This window comes from Sinohyriopsis cumingii, chromosome 18 (assembly GCF_028554795.1).
Source record: "Sinohyriopsis cumingii isolate HCF-2022 chromosome 18, ASM2855479v2, whole genome shotgun sequence".
NCBI classification, from domain to species: Eukaryota; Metazoa; Mollusca; class Bivalvia; order Unionida; family Unionidae; genus Sinohyriopsis; species Sinohyriopsis cumingii.
The window spans coordinates 34332437-34358089 of record NC_142978.1 but is presented as its reverse complement, the minus strand read 5'-3'; the positions used below and the strand labels follow the sequence as shown (position 1 = coordinate 34358089).

The 25653-nt window shown below is 35.1% G+C and overlaps 1 protein-coding gene across 3 annotated transcripts; it reads left to right on the top strand.

Annotated features, from left to right (window-relative positions):
- The first annotated feature begins 1085 nt into the window (after positions 1–1085).
- On the top strand, positions 1086–23956 carry LOC149776364 (kielin/chordin-like protein). 3 transcript variants are annotated; one of them, XM_089940721.1, is made up of 9 exons: positions 1086–1226; positions 3780–3917; positions 6764–6943; positions 10250–10420; positions 17402–17572; positions 18638–18814; positions 19424–19594; positions 22270–22419; positions 23719–23956. In XM_089940721.1, exons 2-9 carry the CDS (start codon positions 3800–3802, stop codon positions 23895–23897), a joined length of 1317 nt encoding a protein of 438 aa, XP_089796847.1. In that variant the 5' UTR covers positions 1086–1226; positions 3780–3799; the 3' UTR covers positions 23898–23956. The 3 variants fall into 3 exon arrangements, with proteins under 3 accessions (XP_089796847.1, XP_089796850.1, XP_089796849.1); XM_089940724.1 differs by lacking the exon at positions 1086–1226 and adding an exon at positions 1492–1510; XM_089940723.1 differs by lacking the exon at positions 1086–1226 and adding an exon at positions 2174–2293.
- The last annotated feature ends 1697 nt before the right edge of the window (positions 23957–25653 follow it).

The window sequence follows — 25653 nt, the reverse complement described above, 5'->3', positions numbered from 1 at the left end:
CTTCATCGTCAAGTGACACCTCTTTCAAGAGGATTGAACTTCGTCTTTCTTTCTCTCTCTCTCTCTCTCTCTCTCTCTCTCTCTCTCTCTCTCTCTCTCTCTCGCTCTCTCTATTGGGTCATGAAAACAGCTTGACCAAGAGTTTATTAGATAATTCATCTCATAAAAGCTGATGGACAATTCCTTCTCGTAAAGGCCTATGGATAAATCTTTCCAATGGATAAATCTCCTTTTCGACCGATAAATATTATTTTCATAAAAATCTGCTAATTAATGATGTTACTGAAAATATTGAACACCGGACAATGGCTTGGAAATCATAGCAGCTCACACATGAACAGCAATCTACAGTCTACTTTCTAAATGTTTACATTCATTTTTAGTTTGTTAATTTCACTTAATTGGATGTAGCTTAACCCAACTCAACTTAGATATTTGATCAGAAACCATCATACTCAAAGGAACCTAAGAGTAGATACAAATGAATTTGACATAATGGTAGCACAATAGAAGATGATAAGACATGGCGTAAAAATCAGATTCAAAACATTATAAATGTAATTCCAGTGCCAAGAACGAGATAGTTAAAATATTGAAGAAAATGGTAACATCTCGATGATGTTGTAACCTTGTAATTTAGTATGATATACTATGGAGAAGTTTCGAAAATATTAGATGTGACAAAACAAAACGACAGGTCTTGTTGAGGATACGCAACCTTAGATATACTCTTGAACGTAATGTTCTTGAGTGTGAGTGAGCGATTTGTATTTTTAATTGTAGCTTTAACAAGTTTTCAGTCATATCGCTACAATGTCTGCAGTGTGGCAGTTTATAGTCCCACGCAGTCGCATTATCCAGACACCAGGCTGACCGGTCCTAACACAAACCTCTTAATGCTAAGCGCCAAGCGAGGCATCTTAATCTGTTTGTACCATTTTTATAAGTATTTTGTATCACTTGGCTGGGGTTCGTGCCGCGATCTCAGAAGCTGACGCACTAACCACTTTGGCCACCTGAGCGGTCTCGTAATGTTCTTCAATTAATCAAAGTAAAGCTCCCGAGGAAATAGAGATGTCAACAGTCAACGCAACAAACACGAAACTGCCGGTTAATCAATATCAACGATATGCTGGTACTAAAATTGAGTTATAGTGCAGAAACGATACCCGTCAAGGCTGGAAGACGGTCAGAAAGGACTCAGTGCACGAAACCTTATTCGCTAGGTAAGCGGAATTTAACGCTCGGTTGTTTACATAGATACTGGATTTATATTTAGGAATGCAAGATATATGCATGAAATTATAATAATAACTGACACCTATATATCGAATAACTTGGAAAGCGCATATCCCAAGATCACACATTACATGCAGATGTACATGATTATATGTAAGTACATTATAAATAAGGACTCCAACATGAACAAATTGGTCAGAGAGCTATATATCGTTCCAAGCAGGAATTGCACACGTTATAAATCGGCACCTATATACACTAAAACAGAGAGGTAAGCGCTTATCTCTGAAAAATCTCATATTGTATGCGTTGATACATGATTATGTAAAGAAAGCTTATTATAAATAAGTATAACAAAATAAGAGGGTTGTGATTCATTCTAAGAAGGACTCTAACCCGAGCATGTATGCTAAATGTTAGTAACATTTTTAACGTCCTATGAATTATCCGGCAAAGGAAAGGGAAATGATTTTCTTCAGGACTACAATAACATGCGATAACAGGTGGTTGGTTCATTAAATGTAGTAATATCTTAAGACAGGCAAATAGCGCATGCTGAAACGATATTGTGTTGGCGTGTTTGATGGTCAACAGGTCATCTTTACAAGCTAACACAACAGGCTATACAAATAAGGCCAGCATTTCAGTATTTATATTCACATACAATTTTTACATATTTGCTTTAAATTTTATTATTATTATTATTATTATTATTATCATCATCATCATCATCATCATCATCACGTTGCTCATATTCCGGATCATTAAAATGGGTTTTAAAATATCCTTTACATTTATCCAGGTTTATTCTCAATATTTTTTTCTGCACTAGTCTTCATTTCATTATAATTATTCCAGCTTGGTTCACCACACGGTAAGTATGTATTTTAATGAATATGCGTTAATGACAATGTCATACGACATAACAGATGTTTGAATGGAAACATGTGGAATTGATTTCGTGATAATACGAATTTTAATGTTGTTCTTTGAGTATATATATACAGCGTGAGAAATCCCTGTAATGAATCATTTTTATACCTGATCTAAAAAGGTAAGTCAAACGTAACATTTCTGGGATTTCGCTTAATGTTGCTAGTCCTCGAAAATCTTAAATATGATGGCTTTAATATACACGATGGGCTACAAGATAGGAAACGTAATATTAAAGAGAGGGCAGTTGAGTAGCTAAAAACATCATGTCAACACTATTATATATATATATATATATATATATATATATATATATATATATATATATATATATATATATATATATATATATATATATATATATAATGACTAAAGCTGCTGCTCATTCTCGTGCTTCTTATATAATATTTTTTAAACGTCTAAAACTGATCGGTTGACAGCTTGTGCTGTGAGTATAATTACCTAAATATCCCCCGATTAAAATGACAAGGAGAGATTGAAAAAAACATGTTGGCAATGTCTACCGGCATATTGTCAGACGTATGATTTCCTGGTAATGGAATTTATGTTACTGTTGTCAATATTTGGCAGATTCTGAGAACTTTTGCTTACTAGCATATACATAGTTTGTATGACGTATAATGCTCAGAAAAGCTCTGGCTTTCAAGTTACCACTATCCAGATATAACTTAAACTGGGGATTGTTAAGTAATAATTTCAAAAAATTTGGATAAATCTTTGTTTTCTTATTTGATTTACGATAATTCAGTGGCGTTAATTATTTGATTATGCGGTGAAAAGGTAGATATACCGTACAACATACCGGTCTACTGTGGTCTTAGTTACTCTATGTCAACATAATATCCCTTATTTATTTCATTTGATATTGTTTGCACTTATTTTAATTAAAGGCAGCGCGTGGTGGATAATTATGAATACACAGAAGTGAGATCTGTCAGTGATCAGTCTTCTTTTGAGTTTCATTATTGTGAGATCTGTCAGTGATCAGTCTTCTTTTGAGTCTTATTATTGTGAGATCTGTCAGTGATCAGTCTTCTTTAGAGTCGTATTATTGTGGGTCAATTCATCATTCACAGGTAAAAGTGTTCCTGCAGTTAGTAAAATGTATTTTTGTCAGGTTTGAAATTCTACCAACTCTATATTATCTATTTCAAATGTGCAAATGTAGCTGTGATAAATTGTTTCAAGTTTCTTGAAACGTTTATTTTATTACACTAGTCCTTTAAATTCGTGCCTCCTAGCAACCACAAGGTTGAAAAGTGGTTGTTCTGTGGAAAGTATCCATATAATGAGGGACTGCAAAGACGGCAAACTGTAAGACCTTTGTCAATAATTAAATGTGGTTTTTTTTCTTCACCATATAACAAAAGTAAGCTGACACTGAAGCTGATTTTTTTTTTTTTTTTTTTTTTTTTTTTTTTTTTTTTTTTTTTGTAAACTGAGAGACTGATTGCTTGGATCGTAAGTGGTAGTCTATAATAAAGATATAATTTGTTCCCATTTTCCCTGCACCGATTTTTGTTGTGCTAACCCTTTAGGTAATCTAATAAAATATTACTGTAAGACTCTCACTTTTACTTCCTTAGGGCCAATACTGTGATAAAGAATGGGATTTTATCTTGCAAAGAACTGTTTGACACTATTCCTATCTGTGCTACCTGTGTTCTGTGAAGGACTTTCCCCACCCGGGTGTCTTGGGGCAGATGGCCAAATCTACGCTCCTGGTAATGAAACACGTTTGTACATTTTAAGGTTCAAGTCTTGTCAATTATGAGAATAAATAGTTACTGAAACACGTTTGTACCTTTTAAGAGTCAAGTTTTGTCTACTGTGAGATTAAATAGTTACTAAAACACGTGTGTACCTTTCAAGAGTCAAGTTTTGTCAATTGTGAGAATAAATAGTTACTTTTAAGAGTCAAGTTTTGTTAATTGTGAGAATAAATGTGGCGATAAAATGCCATTAAAAGGATCTTAGTAAGCACTTCCAGTTTATTATTTTGTTTATTAAAAGTAGCATAGATTTATTTCAAATGGCAACCTATTTGTCAGCGATGGAAACAGAACTTCGTTTCTGTAAAGACAAGTATAGTTACCATTCTCGTAGTGACGTCATTGGCGCTACTATTCATTCAGCAATTATCAACCTATAATAAGGTATCTTAATGTCAACTTAGTTTCAGGAACAGATAGCTGAATACCAAAACACGCTATCTAATCTTGGTACTCATTTCGACCTAACATTTTTTTCCTGTTTGTACTGCTCTAAACGCACTGCTTGCCAAATACCGATCTATTGTGTGATATGAAATTTGCACTTAATACTGAATAAAAATGGTGACAGCTTCGAATCCGCGATCATTTGTTTTTATGCGAGGTCTCTACAAACTGGTTGGAGTGACGGTGAAAGGAAAGGTAGGGATTTTGAAGGAAATTATAAAAATATAAAGACATGCAAAACAAATCTTTAAAATCAAAATCCGGAATAGCTGTACAAGGCAAAGAACATAGGAGGAATTTGTATGAGCAGTGCGTTAGTGTCCAATGTCACTGGATATACGATCGAAAAGCAAGCAGTAAAGACATATTTTGGACAAATTTATTATATATGTATACCATCGAAAAGGAAATAGATAAGACATATGTGAACAAATGTAATTTCTATTATTTTTCATGCAATCAATACATATGTTTAGATTATAGTGTCAAGTAGTTACTATGTATGTACAAATTATGTCCTCAATTTAGTGATCAGTGGTGTCATGTACAAAGTTCGTACTCATTATAGTTGCCTGTATTGTCATGTACAAATTTCGTTCTCACTATAGTTGCCTGTATTGTCATGTACAAATTTCGTTCTCACTATAGTTGCCTGTATTGTCATGTACAAATTTCGTTCTCACTATAGTTGCCTGTATTGTCATGTACAAATTTCGTTCTCACTATAGTTGCCTGTATTGTCATGTACAAATTTCGTTCTCACTATAGTTGCCTGTATTGTCATGTACAAATTTCGTTCTCACTATAGTTGCCTGTACTGTCATGTACAAAGTTCGTTCTCATTATAGTTGCCTGTACTGTCATGTACAAAGTTCGTTCTCATTATAGTTGCCTGTACTGTCGTGTACAAAGTTCGTTCTCATTATAGTTGCCTGTACTGTTATGTACAAAGTTCGTTCTCATTGTAGTTGCATGTACTGTCATGTACAAATTTCGTTCTCATTGTAGTTGCTTGTACTGTCATGTACAAAGTTCGTTCTCACTATAGTTGCATGTACTGTCATGTACAAATTTCGTTCTCACTATAGTTGCCTGTACTGTCATGTACAAAGTTCGTTCTCACTATAGTTGCCTGTACTGCCATGTACAAAGTTCGTTCTCATTATAGATGCCTGTACTGTCATGTACAAAGTTCGTTTTCATTATAGTTGCCTGTACTGTTATGTACACAGTTCGTTCTCACTATAGTTGCCTGTACTGTCATGTACAAAGTTCGTTCTCCTTGTAGTTGCCTGTATTGTGATGTACAAAGTTCGTACTCGTTGTAGTTGCCTGTACTGTCATGTACACAGTTCGTACTCGTTATAGTTGCCTGTATTGTGATGTACAAAGTTAGTACTCGTTATAGTTGCCTGTACTGTCATGTACAAAGTTCGTTCTCCTTGTAGTTGCCTGTATTGTGATGTACAAAGTTCATTCTCCTTATAGTTGCCTGTATTGTCATGTACAAAGTTCGTTCTCCTTATAGTTGCATGTATTGTAATATACAAAGTTCATACTCGTTGTAGTTGCCTGTACTGTCATGTACAAAGTTCGTACTCGTTGTAGTTGCCTGTACTGTCATGTACACAAATTATCATCGCCGTTCAGGACATGAAGCTTCCAAGCCATATTCCCAATAAAGTTCGTGAGAACATAAATTTCATTGTGATAATAAAGAAAAAAAATGCATTGTGCACATTATTCAGGAAAATATAACAAATATATATCGTGGCCAAAATATCGATTTTAATGGAAAATACCTCTTAATTTGTAGCTTTTATAACATCTTTCTCGAAATCTTTGTTCTAATCGCGCCTATAAAACTTCAGCTTAAGAAATTTGTATCATATTTTTAATGATTAAATAAATATGCACGCATATAACGCGGAATATCAAAATAAATTATAATAGAGGAAACAAATGGGATAGATCGAATAATAATTTTTTTTTAGTTCTAAACAAAATGTCAATGCTCTGTCAAGATTGTGATTCATAAATGTATTGTATGATTTCCAGACTATTTCTGTTTCAGAATTCTTTGCTCATGAAAACAATTTCTAGAAACATAAGTATTAAAGATTATGCATACTTCAGTTGGTGCAATAATGCTTCGGTTCATTCATTAATCTAGCATTATTATGATTTTTATACAAAAAATATTACCAGACTTAAAGAAAAATCTTTGATTTGTTAATATCAATTACAAATGCTTAGTACTTAGAATAATGTTCATCAATTATCACAAAAGGACATTTGGGTTTTTTCTCGTCTCATAATCTGAATCTTGATTGTTTAATTTTACATACTAGGTGATCTGATGCCTTCCAGCAATCCGTGTGAGGTTGACTGTATGTGTAAAGGCTCCGACCAAAGAGAGTGTAATATTATGGATTGTGCCAGGCCACCGTGTGAAAATCCCATCCATATAGAAGGCCAATGCTGTCCGCTGTGTGGCGGCTGTGACAAAGATGGCGTCAACTACAACACTGGTAATATTAAAACTTCAAACATATGTGTGTGTGTGTTTTAAAACTGATTACTTCCATTTCCATATTATGGTATTCTAGACTATATGCAACAATTTCTCTCCAAAATTTAAGAGCTTGGAAATATGCAAAATTAGCCAATGTGCACATAACTCACGTATAATATACATATATGTCCGTGCAATGGTTCGGCGTGGGATAATATCCGAAATTGTACGGTGAGTAGGCAAATAGCAGATGAGCTTTCATAACAACAGAGTATGGTAATATTGTTAAAATACATCGATTCTGCTAGTCAGTATTCTATCGGATACATTCAAATCAAACCAAAAGCAAACGGATGTTGTTTGCAGGCACTCATAGATGCTAACAACACGGGCTGTACCTACAACGATATATTCTGATAATCATGTCGTATCTACATTAAACTGAAACTAACGGTATTCCAAGATTTGGGGGAGGGGATTTTAACATTTACTCGTTTTTAAAATTCTAAAATATTTATTAAATGTTTATTATAGATTAACCCAGCCTCAAACTAAAATAGTTTTCAATTCTACATTGTGTAGAACGGATGAACGTTTAATCACCTTATTTCCGTCTACAAATATTCTGTAGATTTCATGTATATCCTCTAATGAGATGTCTTATACAAGAGTGTGATTCGCAATGTTTCTGTATAAAAGGCTAAAAACATTGCCATATCTTAAATGGCACTTTTCCTTACGTGGAAGTGTTATACTATGTTAGGGATCTCGGGCATCCATATCAAATTAAATACGCTGAAGTCAAATGTTTCTTTACACTTGATTGCTATTAGACAAATAAAATAACACGACGTGCAAGCGATAATTAACGACTAAAAGTACATCTCTCTCTCTCTCTCTCTCTCTCTCTCTCTCTCATGTTCTCATGACGTCAATATGAAGTTCAACAGCCTGAAAACACGTACACGGCAATAACGAAGCCCTTCCTATACATCACAGATAAAGAACGCGTCTACGAGAAAATAGTGAACCTCCAGAGTTGGAAAAGGAAAGGAATTAAGGGCCGACTTCTCCTAACTAGGGATTGACCTAAATAAAGGTGATAGTCTGACCTTTACTGATGTTTAGGATGATTTATATGTATGTTTGGATTAACATATGTTGTTTGTTTATACCAAAAGCACTTTCCATAATTGTCGTGAGTCGTTAAAAGAGCGTTTGATCGCTGGTGCATGAGAGTCTTGCGATATGTACCCTTTTTGTGGTAAGTGCTGAATCCCTTCTTGGAATGGCATTCTATCTTAAGTTCTTTCATATCCATAAACCATACACACAATGCGAGATCCAGTGATACAATTTACCTCTTCGCAACGAGGTTGCAAGATTTGAATCTATGACATTCTATCTTAATTTCTTTTCTTTGCAAGATATGAATCTAATTTAATAAGGCACACGTATAATCTCTACTAATTATTATCATACCATCTGTGTGTGTGTGTGTGTGTGTGTGTGTGTGAGTGTTCCGTCCAATCGTCCCTTTGTCCGTCTGTCAGTACCTACTCCTAAACTCTTGTGTGGAAATTCTCCAAACCTTCTATAAACATTATATATGTAATAACCATCACTGAGAGGTATAGAAATTTAAGTTGAAATATAAAAACAAATTCAAGCTTTTATTTCAGTAGAAATAGTTATGTAAACTTTAGTAACCTCAAAAAGTTTCTGTTCTTTTTTTTAATTCTTTGTCTTTTCTTTGTTTTGTGTTTGCCTTTGAAAAAGACTACTTTCGAGTTGAAGGCGCTCATGCTAGTTAGAAACTAGTTTTGCACTGGTCTTTGTCAGTGTATTACATATACATACATAAGGAAGAGAAACAGAATCTAAACTTGACATCCTCTGTGTATTCCTACTATATTCAACACGTTTTCTACACCCCAGAGTGGCTACAATAATAATTTCGTTTCAGCAGACCATGCTAAAACAATTTTGGTCTAATGGAGCTAGACTAGAGACTGAATTGTTTTTATTATTTTAGCAATAAAATGTTTATCTAAATTCCGGAAATTGCAACACGTTTACAAAATATGTTGCTACAGTTTTGAGACATGCAATCAAGCTAACGTCGATAAAATCTGCTGCATTTGAATGAAGTATAAAAAGCATTTGGTAGGCAAATTTGTTGTGCAGTATGAATGAAAACTAATTAATTGAATCACTGGGATCGGTATTATATGGATTTTCTTTTGACCGCAAGATCGAACTACTTTTCTTCTTGCGACACATATATGAAAGCTAAATGTTTTACCAGCTTCAAAACAGAAACTTTATTTGCTTTTTTTAAAAAGCTATTGCGCTTCAAAAATAGGGCTGAAGTAAATCCTATTCAGCATATGCAATTATTTTGTAGTACGCAACTATAAAACGTTTTACACTTAGACAAGTAATGATTTTTTTTTTTTAAATGTGTTAATTCTTCAATATCCTGAGTATTAAATGTTATTTGATGCGTCAATATAATTAATTAACATATTTACAACATCCGAATACACACTGCATTTTGAGTGTCAATAAATTGATGTTGTAGCATTTAAAAGTGATGTGCAGCAATATAAGTATATTATATTCGAGACAGAAAAGAAATTGGGAAGCTTTATATGTCTCCAGTAATAGACGTTAAAAATTTAGTAGCAACTCTTTCTGTGTTTTCATATTCATCTGCTTTACAATAAGTACCAGACTGGATCTCCTTACTAAACAAGACACACCAGCAGTCGCAATGATAAAACACGGGAATCCTGTTTTAAGCTAATATTCTTATGTAAAATTATGGACTAATTATATTTTAAACATTTATATTTATAATACAGTTCCGGTACGGAAAAAAATATTGATTCATGTCAATTCGAAAAAGTATATTCCGATCTCAAAATCCTTTCCTAAAACCAAAATGGCCGGATAAAAGCTAAATACTTAATCATCACAAATGTATTAAGGCCAGGGTTTGGAAATCTTCGAGGTTCGATAGATAAAATAATTAAAAAGGTATTCTGCACAAAATCAAGTGTAGATTCTGCAAAATGACTATTGTATATTTTGGTAAGAATGTTAACCTTAAAAATACTGATTCCATTTTTAAGGGCAAACGAGACAATAGCATAACAGAAGCACGTAATTCCTTTTTGTGTTTTGTTCTTTTCTTCTTTTTTGTGATCTATATATATAGTTTTGTGCAACTGAGTAAAGAATATGTTGATTCCAAAAGCGCTTAAGCTGGTTTCACACCAGTTGTACACTTTCACACAAATCGTTTATTTTCACCCAGGCGATGAAATGCCGAATGCTTATCCGTGTGAGACGAATTGCTTTTGCGCAGAAGATGGCCAGCGTACGTGTGCCATGATGTCCTGCCTAGCATGTGAACATCCCATATATGAAGCAGGCAAATGTTGTCCTCAGTGCGGATGTGAACAAAATGGGCAATTCTACAATATTGGTAAGACTGAACAAAACAGCGTATTTCTCATTCCCCTTCCAGCCCTGAAAACATACTAATGCTACAACTTGAACTGCACAAAATAGCACAAAATATAACTGTATACCTCAAAATCTTTTACTTTGGAATTTTGATATTTCTTTTTGGTAAATGGTAACAGCTAATAAACACCATTAGAAAATGATTCTCGTGAATAAAAATAGGTATTGACCTGCGACTTTAGAACTGTCCTATTCCAATCTAAATATATAGCAGCGGGGGGGGGGGGGGAGGGGGGAGCACCTTCCTGTGGAAGGCAGCAGCGAAGTGAGGCGGGTTGTGTAAATGTTTTTATATTGGACGCTCTCGTCCCCCTCCCCCTGGCCCCGCTGGGAGTCTGACACGTGTATGTCGTGTGTGTTAGTGATATCAGCCAGGATAAAACATCACGCTTACTGAATGCACCCGCTTGCAATATTGATTACGACGCGTCAGCTTGAAATAAACTGGCATGGTATTACATCACAGTCTGGTGACAGAAAGTCAGCTTTGACAAATGTATCGATTATGTTAATTATAACACCAGATATTAGTTTACTTGAGCATATCGAAGGGATTTAGTTTGCTTGAGCGTGGTGAAAGGTGTTAGCTAGGTCGATACATCAGCCCTTCACCTGCGATGATGTTGATTTTCGGATGAGGGGCTGATATCATCTATTCATTAAAAGCTGCAATTATCTGCATCCGAATTTGGCTGCACACATCGGTGTACATTTTATACACTTACCGGTATTTCTCGTGGCTGTGCAGCTACCGCCGGATGTAGAGTTCTTTTGGTGACATGTACATTATATTTCCGGAGCAATTCATATGTTCGGTGACCTGTAAATCCACCTGGAATAGCACAACTATCTGTCCTGTGGCCATTTTGAATTTCGCGCTTGATATGGCTGCTACCAATTACCAGTATGTATCTAAAGTGTACGCATGTTTGTTCCGGAAAGATTTGCATGCAACAAAATTGCACATTTAATGAACAGGTCACATCAGACCCACATATCGTCCATCAATATCAACACAGATTTGGGGGGCTGATGTATCGAACTAGGTGCTAGCTTGCTTAAGCGTTTTGAAGCGGGTTAGTTTGCTTGAGCATTAAGAAGGGAGTTAGTTTGCTTTAGTGTGGTGAAGGGGTGATGGTAGTCTGCTTTAGCACGGAAGGTAATTTGCTTGAGTATAATAAAGGGGGTTACTTTGCTTGAGCATAGTAAAATAGGCTAGTTTGCTTGAGCATGGTGGGGTGGGTTAGTTTGCTTAGGCATGGTGGAAGGTAGGTATTACCTGATTATGATGAGCATAGGTGAAGGTATTACCAGAGAGTTTTGATGAGCGTTTTGAAAGAGGTTTGTTTTTTTGCGAGGGGAGGGGAGGTAGTTTGCTTAAGCATGATGAAGGGGGTTACATCTTAATATGTCATTGGTGTCTGTAATCTCAAGGTATGCTATTAAGTAAGTATCTGTGCGTTACTATCTCCTTTTGTAACAATATTAAAAAAATAAATCTCACGTAACCATGAACGTTGAGAGAATACATCTGATACTCGATGAGATATCAAAACTCGAGGAATGGTACACTGTTCATCATCCAAATCTAACCTTGGCTTACATAGATAGTAGAAAAGTTTGATAACATACAGCCGCTAAAAACAACAACGGTTGAACGTAAACTTATCAAAGAAATTGAATCATCTATGTCTGTGACCGACATAGACTTGGAAGGATTCGTTACACTTGCTTTTAGTGTTGACAAAATTCGATCTAAAGTGTAACACAATATGAGAAAGAGTTATAAATGGACTACGACTTAAATCACTGAGAGAACATATTAAACTATAGTACGACCATTTTACAACAAAAACATTACTTGATACTAACAGTGACTATTATATTTTTGGCCTCACTGAAAAATTTTTTTTTTTTTATTTTCTTCTGATTTCCTTATTCTATCTTTTGTGAGCTGATTTTGTCTAGCTCGGCCAACACAGTGCCGCAAGGGGTCGGCAGTGGCTTCGAATACAATTTTGTAATCCTTCGTAAACAACTTTCTGCCGATGTCATGATCGCGAGATGACGAATCAGTTTTGCATAAGTATTGTTGTTAATATTTTGTCACCAGCGCTAATTGCTCCAGCGATACCCGAAACAGCGCCAGCTGCTATTTCAACAAGGATCCGCACGACAGTCAAGGTGGTGGATATTCTAGTTACACCAAAGTCCACCTTGGTCGCAGAAGCTATACCACATGCGACGTCAATGGTACCACTTGCACGTTTATATCGTTGGCGTTTGTCGAGTTCTGTTCGCAGTTGCGTCTCTACGCCATTGATTTTATTACGGCGATACTGGTGAGGGTTCATTATATTGTTACGCTGAGATTCTAATTACTGACCTGTAGTTGTAGTTGTAAATTAGGCGATTGTGAATAAAAGTTTAATACAGTCAATATAGGCTGTTTGAGGTAGATTTTGTTCATTCGAGACTAAGTTAAAAACAGTATTTAACGGAACTACTTCCTCTTTCCGATCGTATAGAAGTCTTTTCCCAGTTTTATTAACCCTGCAGTGGGTTCAACGGATGTATACGGTCCATGGGGGGGGAGGGGTGCTGGACACTAACAATGAATTGTATATCACCTTGTAATAAAAATCGATAAATACCATTATGTTCAGTGGGGAAAAAGGAAGGCCCGCGTCTCTTCTTATTATACTGCACGTCCCCCTCCAGACTGAACCACACGTGGAAGTCGCTGATCTAAGTTTGTTTTTAGATTATTAATTATTTCAATGGCCACTTGCATACCGTGGCTTATGTCACTCGATGTTCTTATGGACAAATCGAGCAGTGTCTTCAGAGCAGCTGTTTGATGAGTCAATGGGTTGCCACTAACTCGATCACCAGATTTCTAAATCCGTCTCGAGTTGCGTGCACGCCACGTATATTACCTCTGATTAATTTTTCGCATTCAGCCGGTGACGGTTATAACAAGCAGGCAGGCGACACGATGGTGTTTTTTTTTTTTCTTCTTACCCGTACACAAACGGGACGTATTTCACACGGAATAGGGACTCCGCCCTTTCAAATTCGATCAGCATGTATCCAACACTACTCGCCGATATATTGATTGTCTTGTCGTCACCATATGGAGCCACTTACAATTATATTTTCTAATCATACCTATTAACATGATTTCTTTTTTTAAAACGTTAATTTAACGTGCGTGGGCCAATTATTGTCTTTTAAAAGCTCACGTACACGTTTCAGAATCCCAACGGGACCCTGTTTGAAAACAATTGCTCATCCCGCGCTACTTCAATGCTGCCGTTCCCCTTCCTGCTGCCTATGTAGCATTTTCCTTTCATAATTATTATCATTACAGATATTTTAAGGGCCAATGTGTAACTATGGTTACAGATATAAAGCTTCTTCAGATTTAGCGTAGGCGTATTTTCACTTTAAATATCTACTAAGGATTTAGATATTCTACAAGTGTACATAATTCAGCAAGAGATGTCAGGGACTGATTAAGACAAGTTTAACAGACCGACAATGACCAGTGCAATACTAGTTTTTAAACTGCCTGCGATAAACAGATACATGTCAAAGTACATCACATACATTTTAGACGATTGACTAAATTCTGAGCTGAAAGAACTCGTGCACTCTTAAGTATGGCCTTTAATTTATCAAAATTCCACTGATTTTGTCAGACCAATAAAACTTGGTTTTGGGACTCAACAAGTTAGGGATGCAGCTATTACGAAAAAATTAGAACAAGCTCTCCGAAACAAACAAGCCATAAAAAAAATCGCACTATTTGCGTTTTACTGAAAGGCACTGCGAATAGATATCATTGACCTTAATTTGTATAGGCTTTCTATGGAATCATTCTCCAGCAAATAAGGAATTTCTTTTAACAGACATGCCTGTTTTAAAGGATTCATCATGTCAGGATGTTGTTTCACAGGTGCGACAAATTCTGGTCCAGATTATTCAGTATGTCCGAAATCAGATAACTGGTTACCACAAAGTCACTGCTATCCGAGTTCACGCTGTCGTTTCAGTACTCACTGTGTGGGACAGGTACAAAAATTGACCGAATGATTGACAGGGCTATCTCTATCAACATACTCCTTTAACATATTTATGTGACAAAGTTGTTTCTGTTTCACCCTCCTCGGAGTGTTAATAATGTAATTTAACTCACTTTCATTTTCAATTGTATATGACCATAATACTTAGCAAGAGAGTCAGAACTTCATCATCAGGCAGAAAACTCCTATCCTTTTAATTTCTGTCATACCTTATTTTCATTCTTGAATGAGTGGGTTGAAGATTAGTCCCTGCTACTTCACAAGCCTTTGACAATTTATATTTAAAGTCAAATATATAGCCAATAAGATTATTTTCTAAATCTTTGGTTGAAAGAACTTTCTCTTTCAATAGCTTCAATGGTTCACCGATGTATGTCCAAAAACAAGTTCAAAAGGACTAAAATCTAACGATTCTTGAACTGATTCCCAAACAGCAAGCAGCAACAAATGAACACCCTCATCCCAATTTGTTTGTGTATCAAAGCGGTGCTACCGAATCATATTCTTCCAAGTTTAATGTAAATTTCCTAAGCCCCTTGAGTTTCAGAATGATACAAAGAAGGATTAAACTGTTAGACGCTTAATTCGAGCATAGCTTACTGGAAAACTCCAGACATAAAATATGACCTTTGATCAGATTGGACAGATTTGAGAAGGCCACAAAGTATTAAAAAAAAAATTATCTAAGCTTTTATTATGGTTAAGATTTAATATTCCTTAAATTTATTGCCTCTGGAAATCTTGTAGATGCACACATTATGATCAACAAGTATTAGTTGCCTGACTTGGTCATATGTTATGAGCTGACAGTCTACCATTACTTTACTATATGGTTCGTCTAATACAGGTATATGTTGCAGATGAGCTTTATATATCTTCTGATTGGGTTTTCCTACAATTGGGAAAATTTCTATTGTATTCAGAAATATCACTTTTAATTTTCGGCCAATAGTAATGATTCAATATCTTCTGATAAGTCTTAAAAATGACCAGCCAGGGGAATTTTCATGGGTTAGACTAAGAATTTCCTGTCGATATGACTTAGGAACTACAGTGGAAAGTTATCTGACCTCTTGCCACCAGCGGGTACCTCAGATGATCTCCCATTTCTCATACGGATCCCATTGTTACCAAACTAACAAACTGGTCTTGTGTGGCTTCGGTTTCGCAACGAGCCCTCTGAAACAAACAGGAGATCTGTGGATCTTCCTGTTCGAAAACTAGTGATGTAAGCATGAAAAGGGTGTATTGCTGCAATATTCAAAGACTTTCCAAAGTCCAGTCTCGTGAAAATAATAATTGCGTTTGCCCAAGCTCTGCTGAGCGAAAATGCCCTAGAAGCAATTTCTCGGTCTAGTGACGCTAGCCTAGAATCTGTGTGGTTTTGATTATTTTTGCTACCAGTTTGCAAAATATGCTTGTTACAATTTTGTGGCATGCAATCAAGTTTGCATCCATAAAATATGTTGCATTTTAATGACGTACCAGACAAACCATTAGCTGCGCAAATTTGTTTTGTGGTATTATAAGAACATTTTGATCAATTGAAACACTAGAATCGGTATTATTTTAGTTTCCCTCTCACCTACGCATCGCAAGAAAGAATTTTTTATTAGATGTCTTTTCTCTTGAGACACAAATATAAATACAGAATGATTTACCAGTTTCTAAAGAGAAATTGTATTAACTCAAATTTTAAAAACCTTTCCGTTTAAAAAGATCTGACTACAGCAAAACATATGCAGTGAATATACAACACGTACTTAACTATATAAATTGTTATTCTTTCAAAATTTAAAACAAGTGAGAATAATTTTTAAAAGGGTTATACTCTTTTAATATACTGTATATTAGCTGTAATTCTTAACTGATACGAATCGGCGTCGATGTATTTGCTGCTACAATATACACTACTGACATATGTACCACTCTCGGAATATCCGAATATATAATGCATCGCGAGTGTCAGTACATGGATGTTGTAGCACTTAAAGTTTGTGTAGCACAATATAAATAATTTAAAGTCAAGAAAGAAAAGAATTTGAAGAGCTTTGTATATCTCCAGTAAAAGGTATTAAAATTTCAGTCGCAACTCTTTACTGTTTTATTATTCAACTGTTAGACATTAGGTAACAGGCTGGATCTGTTTATAAAGCAAGATAAACCACCAGTTCTAGTATCAATATATATATATATATATATATATATATATATATATATATATATATATATATATATATATATATATATATATATATATATATATATATATATATAATATGTATAAAAATATTGGCGAACTATATGTTAAACATGTGTATTTATATCATAATTCTGGTACAAAAAGAAAAGTTGTTTTAACGTAAATGCGAAAAGTTATATTTTGATCCCATCATCATTTGCTAAAAGTACCACGGCAGACAAATTACATGCAGACCACACTATTGTATTTAAGGCTCCATCTTTGAAATATTTCAGTTTGCAAGGACTAAATAAATACAAAGGTAATAGGGAAGTAAGAAAATCAGATATAAAAATCTGTAAAATTGTAATTTTTTATTTAGGTACGACTTTTAACCTTAAAAATACTTAATCCATTCTCCAGGTAAAAAAGCGAAATTTTCACACACGAGACAATAACACAACAAAAAACCTGGATATTAATTTTTTTTGTTATTGTCTTGTCTTGTTTGTGTGATAGTCTATTATAGCTTTATGTCCTTGACAAAGGAATATGTTAATTCCGAAAGTGCTTGAGCTGGTTTCACACCAGTTGAACACTTGCACAATTCGATTTCTCCTGGCCATTACAATCTGGTAAAATTATCAAAAACATGGTTTATTTCTCACAGGAGATGAAATGCAGAGTGATAATCCGTGCGAGACGATGTGCTTTTGCGCAGAAGATGGCCAACGTACGTGTGCCATGATGTCCTGCCTAGAATGTGAACATCCCATATATGTAGTCGGCAAATGTTGTCCTCAGTGCGGATGTGAACAAAATGGGCAATTCTACAATATTGGTAAGACTGAACAAAACAGCGCATTTCCCATTCCCCTTTCAAGCATGTAAGATATTAGAACACACACACACACACACACACACACACAGATATATATATATATATATATATATATATATATATATATATATATATATATATATATATATATATATATATATATATATATATATATATATATATATATATATCAGAACGGAAAGTGCTATCCCTGGATTCCTATAGAAGAATGCTTGATAACAGTTGGCAGAATTAATATTTTAATACAAATAATACTATCATACAGGTTAGAGAATTTGTAATTCGTACTCTACGGAGATTCGAACCCAGGTCCGCGGATATATGTATTTATTTGAGGCCTCCTTGCAAATAAGACACAGTGATTGCCAAGCATCAAACCTATTATACTTGTTCTGATTACATTGTTTTTGGCTTGTAGTTTTGTCATTTCAACAGTAAGTCATATAGGATATTATGGCACGTGATGTTTGGCAAAGAAGTTACTATATTTTCTCAGAAGAATTCATTTCAGATTTTGCTAATTGGGTTTTATAATTCTCTGGCATTGCAATTTAAATTATTAACGAAAGTCTCAGGAGTCCAAAGATATGAAATCCCTATTACTTTTTGTCCCGTTTAAACATATAGATGTGATGCATAGGTTATATATCCATAATTACGACCGCTCCGGTGGCCTAGTGGTTAGAGCGTCCGCCTCGGATGCGGGAGGTCGTGGGTTCGATCCCCGGCCGAGTCATACCAAAGACTTACAAAAACGGTACTAACAGCTGCCTCGCTTGGCGCTCAGCATTAAGAGGTTAGTGTTAGGACTGGTCGGCCCGGTGTCAGGATAATGTGACTGGGTGGGACATCATGCTACATGTCTGCGGCATGATGCCCCAGTGCTAGACATCACTATAAACAGCCACATTGCAGACATCGTAGCGATATGACTGAAAAATTGTTAAAGCAACGTTAAAAATCAAAATCACATCACAAATCACATCACCATAATTGCGACATAGCGATACAGTTCAGGTTTAAATGCCTTTTTTTTTTCGGCAGGCGAGGCCATGCCAAGTGATACCCCATGTGGAGTTGATTGTACTTGTGGAGAAAATGGTCAGATACAATGTAAAATGATTGCATGTGCACGACCGAATTGTGAGAGTCCCATTGTGCCCAAGGGCCAATGCTGTCCTGTCTGCGGTTGTACAGTCCAAGGGAAATTATTTGAAATAGGTAGGAAGAACAACAACAGTAGCAGCAATAATAATAATAATAATAATAATAATAAAGTTATGAAGAAAATAACCACAAATGATGGTGAATTAAATATATGTTGTTTTGTCTTTTTTATGTTTAAAGGGCACATAGACACATAACAGTTGTTAGCATACCAAACCTGTCTAGTCGCAAGACCGGCACGCACGCTAACAAGTGTTACCAATTGTTAAAATTAAATTAAAAGACAACGTGCGAGATGAAGAAACGTTATAATATAAGTCATCATCATCATGATTATTGTCGTCGTCATGAAGATTAGATTTTAATTGTCTTTTCATTTCATTTTCTTATAAACTAAATAGTTATCGTGAGAACAAATACTGTAGGTCAGATAATTACATGCAAATAAAGGCTGTTACCTCGGCGAACGTTAATGTTATCCCCATATGTACGATGTGATAGTACCATACATCATAAGACACAGGCGAAATTATTATACGCAAATATATTCTGTGATTGTTTTGATATTCAAATATTTATTTGCACTGTACACAAAAGCAATCTTTTTCATCACGGTATCCGACAGCATCTCAACCAATAACATTTTCCACTGTATTTATACAGGTCAGATTGTAAATAACGACCCGTGTCACCCGTGCACATGTCAAAAGAATGGAGAAACTACGTGCGAGAATATAATTTGTTCAAAGCTTACCTGCAAGTATAATGTGGTTCCTAACGGAGAATGTTGTCCAGTGTGTCAGTGTAGGCAGGGGGCGAAATACTACCTCTCCGGTATCTATCTATCTATTTATCTATCTATCTATCCATCTATCTGTCTGTCTGTCTGTCTTCTGTCTATCTGTCTTCTATCTGTCTGTCCGTCCGTCCCTCCATCCATCCATCCATCCATCCATCCATCCATCTACCTATCTATCTATCTATCTATCTATCTATCTATCTATCTATCTATCATTATTATGCTCGTGACTATGTTCGATGCTGCAGCATGGACTAGGGAATAAACGCGTAATTTCCTTTTCCAATACAAATATCTTTACTATTACGTCTTTGTTTATATATTTGGTGCTAACAGTTTAGGTTGTGGAATAAGGTACACAGACCATGATTAGCTATCTAAGTATTTCCGCATTTCTTTAACCAACATCTATGTATTTATCAATCCAGTGGCGGCGCGAGGGTTAGATGATTCCGGGGGCAGTGTCCTTAAGTGCGCCCCTACTTTGCTTCACAGAAAAGTTGTTAATGTCAGTTTCTAACTTCCATCCTCTCCATCCTAAATATAAGTTATGTGAAAGAATTACATCCATTACTCTAAAGAGAAAGTGACATATACACATTTATGATGCTGCCCTCCTTCCCCACTCCAATAAAAAGAAGAAGAAAGAAAACCCAAGACGGCGCCACCCTTAATTGCACCTAGGGCAGTTGCCCCTCCCACCCCACCACCACAGTGTCTATCAAACAATTTAGGTGTCAGCTATCAGCTATCATATAGTACATGTTCTTGTGTCTGTTATTTACATTTTAATTGTATTTCGCCGTGACAGACACTTCTCGTTCATTCATAGGAAGTTGACCGTCGTTCATTTGGTCCATAACTATATTGAAAGCGTCTATCTGTGACCGTTCTACGTAACTTTAGGAACAGGGCACCTATTCAGGAAAGTTTTCGAAAGTGTCTAGCTTACAATATTTTTATTTCTTTTTCATAATTTTAAACAAGACAGAAACCAATCATTTAAAAAGGGACCTAATTTTCATTTTAATGAATACCGTCCGTTTTAAATGTGAACAAGCTACATTATCTTTAAAAATCGTTATGTACTGCAACTACTATTAAGTGATATTTTGACAAATATGTCCATTATTTCTTATTTTTCTACTTCGACTGGAGAAAACCTTTAGATGTTTATTGCAAAGAGCACTGTATTTTCGTTTTGCATTTCTTGTCCTCATGGACATTGTTTTCTACTCTACGTATCGATTTCAATGTTGCATGTATTGTTGTCATGGATATTGTTTTCTACTCTACGTATCGATTTAAATGTGGCATATATTGTTGTCATGGATATTGTTTTCTACTCTACATATCGATTTAAATGTGGCATGGTCTGTTGTCATGGATATTGTTTTCTACTCTACGTATCGATTTCAGTGTGGCATGTATTGTTGTCATGGATATTGTTTTCTACTCTACGTATCGATTTCAAAGTGGCATGTATTGTTGTCCATGAACATTGTTTTCTACTTTACGTATCGATTTCAAAGTGGCATGTATTGTTGTCATGGATATTGTTTTCTACTCTTCGTATCGATTTAAATGTGGCACTATTGTTGTCATGGATATTGTTTTCTACTCTATGTATCGACCCCGACCGAGTTAAACCAAAGACTACAAAAATGGTACTAACAGCTGCCTCGCTTGGCGCTCAGCATTAATAGGTTAGTGTTAGGACTGGTTGGCCTGGTGTCAGAATGATGTGACTGGGTGAAACATCATGCTACATGTCTGTGGCATGATGCCCCAGTGATAGACACCACTATAAACTGCCACATTGCAGACATCGTAGCGATATGACTGAAAAATTGTTAAAGCTACGTTAAAAGTCCCAATCACATCACATCACATCACATCACATCACTCTACGTATCGATTTCAATGTTGCATGTGTTGTTGTTACGAAGATTGTTTTTTACTCTACGTATCGATTTCAATGTTGCATGTGTTGTTGTTACGAAGATTGTTTTTTACTCTACGTATCGATTTCAATGTTGCATGTGTTGTTGTTACGAAGATTGTTTTTTACTCTACGTATCGATTTCAATGTTGCATGTGTTGTTGTTACGAAGATTGTTTTTTACTCTACGTATCGATTTCAATGTTGCATGTGTTGTTGTTACGAAGATTGTTTTTTACTCTACGTATCGATTTCAATGTTGCATGTGTTGTTGTTACGAAGATTGTTTTTTACTCTACGTATCGATTTCAATGTTGCATGTGTTGTTGTTACGAAGATTGTTTTTTACTCTACATATCGATTTCAGTGTTGCATGTGTTGTTGTTACGAAGATTGTTTTTTACTCTACGTATCGATTTCAATGTTGCATGTATTGTTGTTACGAAGATTGTTTTTTACTCTACGTATCGATATCAATGTTGCATGTGTTGTTGTTACGAAGATTGTTTTTTACTCTACGTATCCATATCAATGGACTATAATTTCACATTAAATGAAAGTGAGAGTTTTGATAGCTACTAGGTTTTGTTGTACAATCGATTAAGTCTTTTAACTTCAGATTAGATCAGAAATTATAAACATTGAAAACTATATTTACGGGTACTTTCTATCCTAGTAAATTAGGTCACGCAATTACTCTTCAAGTAATAGGTGAGGAGGACGAGGACGAGGCTTATTGTTATTATTATTATTTTTATTATTATTCAGGCGAAATTGTAAAGAATGTTACTTGCAATCCGCTAGTTTGCCAGTCTAATGGTATCATTAAAGCGGAGCCCGTGCAATGTCCAAATCAACAGCTTCAGTGTGTAGACCCCGTCATTCCAATAGGAACGTGCTGCCCCGAATGTAAAAATGGTGAGTCAGTAATAAACAAATGTGCACAAAGAATATAAATACCGACCATAAATTTGTTTTTAGTGTGCTTTTTTCAGTTCGCTATAGAACCTTAACGATTAATTTAAGGAAACAAAGGGTACACATTTTGAAATATTGAGGATATAAGTTTTTATTTGAAAGGTGAACAAAGAAATAATGTGAGGAACCAAAAGGGACAAGCATTAGCAGAGAACACAAGTAATAGAGTGTACTATATATATGGTTGCACTGTTGGCTGTTTAAAAGGGGAGACAATCTCGATGGTTCATGTTATCAATCACCTTGTGCAAGCATTATCTTACCACGGAATGTGTTTTGTTATCTTCAAAGGTTTAGCTTTTGTCGCCATGTGCAATTTACTAATTAAAAAGAATAAATAACCAACACGAAATTGCATTAACAAATCTGATTTAGTAATAGTAATTTTTTAGTATCTAGTATTTTATATATACATTCTGTTTATTTGCAAGGAGAACAGTTCCTAAAATTCAGGTAAGGCATCAATAATGTTCAACGCGATATAATTAAACGTTTAGTTTTGCTGACGTTTTGCGATTTTCGAAGTGCGACAGCCAGGTATTGGTATTCTCAGTCTAATAATGTTCTTCTGTCTGACATTTGGTAATCCTGAAATAGTTGAGAATGCACATATTACTTGCGACAATAAAAGAAAACTCAAAGGCTTTGATGTATGTAGAAACAGATGGTATAACATTACATGTACTCATGGCCCAATCCTGATGTGCTCTCTACTCTTAATGTGTAGGGAGGTAGATTCTACATTTAAAATTGTTCGATTTGCAAGTATATACATTAGCCTTTGGATAATTTTCATGAGAATATTATAAATGTGTAATTAAGAATTAAATTTTAGGGTGGTGGGAGGTGTGTGTATGTTGGAACCACATAAGTAGTTTCGGATACTGACGAAAACCTAACGCTTCCTAGTTGACAAGAACTTGCATTGATTTCAACATGATTTCATGATGCATACGTAAACCTATATATACTTAGAACAAAATACACAATTCACAGTTTCATCTAAAAGATTGAAAAATTTAAAACGCTGTTTCGTATTTATTGTAGTAAAAAAGTATATATGATTATAACAACAAATACTTGACCAATTAGCAAAGGAAAAGTGGAAACAACAGAACAACACAAATTTATATTTGTAGCAAATTTCACCATTGTGTCAGAATAAAATTCAACATTAATTATAAATCTTTCTTTTTAATCAAAGCTGTTTGTATAAATTATGTCATGTTACCATTCCAGGGAGAACCTGCGCACACGAGAAGCTCATTATTAAGTACGGAGAGGAAAAGATGGTTGGGAATAAAATCTGTCGATGTGGAGGAGACCCGTGGTTCCCTAACGCATTCTGCGCTGAGAGGAAGGTCTCAGAACAACTTCTGAAACGTTTTGGACAATATCTGGCTGATTATCATCCATGATTAGAAACATACAAAATTATTGAAAGTCTTCACTCAGAAAGGAATAATAAAATGTATTTTAAGACCTCGAGAGTTGTATATTGTTTAATTCTGAAACAATGTCTTAAAACGTACCATTTTTAGGTCATATTTTGTGTTTTAATAATTCAGCGTCGCAAAAGGTAGATGAGTTGTATTAAGGATTATTCTCTGACAAGTTTTACTGAAAAGTAACATCATTATATATAAAAATTCGTGTAGCAGGTGCTTGTTAATCCAGAAACGGCGATTATATAGTATTACACCAGGCAAGCAATACAGTAACAAATGAGTGTAGGAAATATAAACAAGCAATCAAGCTTATGTGCAAGGAGCAAACAGAAAGAATACATTCAAACATTCTATACTTGAAACTATAGTTACCCTCGGGTGGACTAGTAGTCAAAGTCTCCGGGTGATCGAATAGTCTAAGGCGCTTGTGTGCTTGTATTTACATATCACAGATATCTCAGGGTGTGTCAGAGTAAGTATGTGGGAAAGATCATATATATATATATATATATATATATATATATATATATATATATATATATATATATATATATATATATATATATATATATATATATATATATATATATATATATGTGTGTGTGTGTGTGTGTGTGTGTGTGCATATATATATATATATATATATATATATATATATATATATATATATATATGCATACACACGCTGGCATTGCACCCACAAAAACAGCATGAAATTAGACATGTGACGATCTCTACTATAGTCGTACAAAATATGCTGAAAAGAAACATGATCAAATTGCTTTTTGACACTTGCTGAATAAATGAGATATGCGCGTACTCGTTAGGGTTATGCATACCAATGAAATGAAACAAATCCTTCCTTACGCGCTTTCACGTTTCAAAATATCTAAGTGACTATATGTCTCTAATGTCCAGTAACATCTCTACCGAAATATAGGTAACTATGTAACACAGATCTGACCTGCGAGTAATTATCGTTCCAAATTCATAATTTCGAACCAACGCAATAAATACTACGCGCTCTGCAGAAAAATGAATATTGATAGCGCATGAGCAGAATATATTTACAAACATACAGTTGATGAAAATCATTGCTTAAAAATTATTGGCAACATATTTTCACAAGCGTTTCATTATAGTCTACACCCTAAGGACACACGGTTGTGCCCAAACTGCTTTCAAAACCGAATGGATTCTGAAGGCTGTCAACAACGCATCTCTAGCCTCAAAACTCGAATCCATTGTGAAGGCCGTCGATGTCGCATTGCATTCCTTGGGAACTCAGTAAAATTGTCGTTAAGACTGTTGCTGGAGTTTAAACATTCGCCGTATACTGTATCTGGAATAGTACCCATCTTAGTAGGAAATTGTACAGGGAAAGAAAGACATAACTCTCTTTTGTTCTGCCTGAAATAGCCAATGATGTGTTAAGATAACCGTTAAACCAACAAAAGTGAAAAATCACTCTGATGTGTTCAGATTCCTCCATAATGTATTGCATCTTTGACATGTTTGCTCTTTGATCTTGTGCATCAAATTTAGATGCATTTGGATTAAGTTTTGTCCTCATGGTTGTAGTAATGGAGCAATGTCTTCTTTATTGAACTTTCGCACGTTACCATTTCCAAAAACGCAAAAGAGTACATTTTAAAAAAAACGCACAAAAAACATCCCTCAGATAGTAAGGTCTCACGACAAACAATTCAGCAGATACTGACTAGAA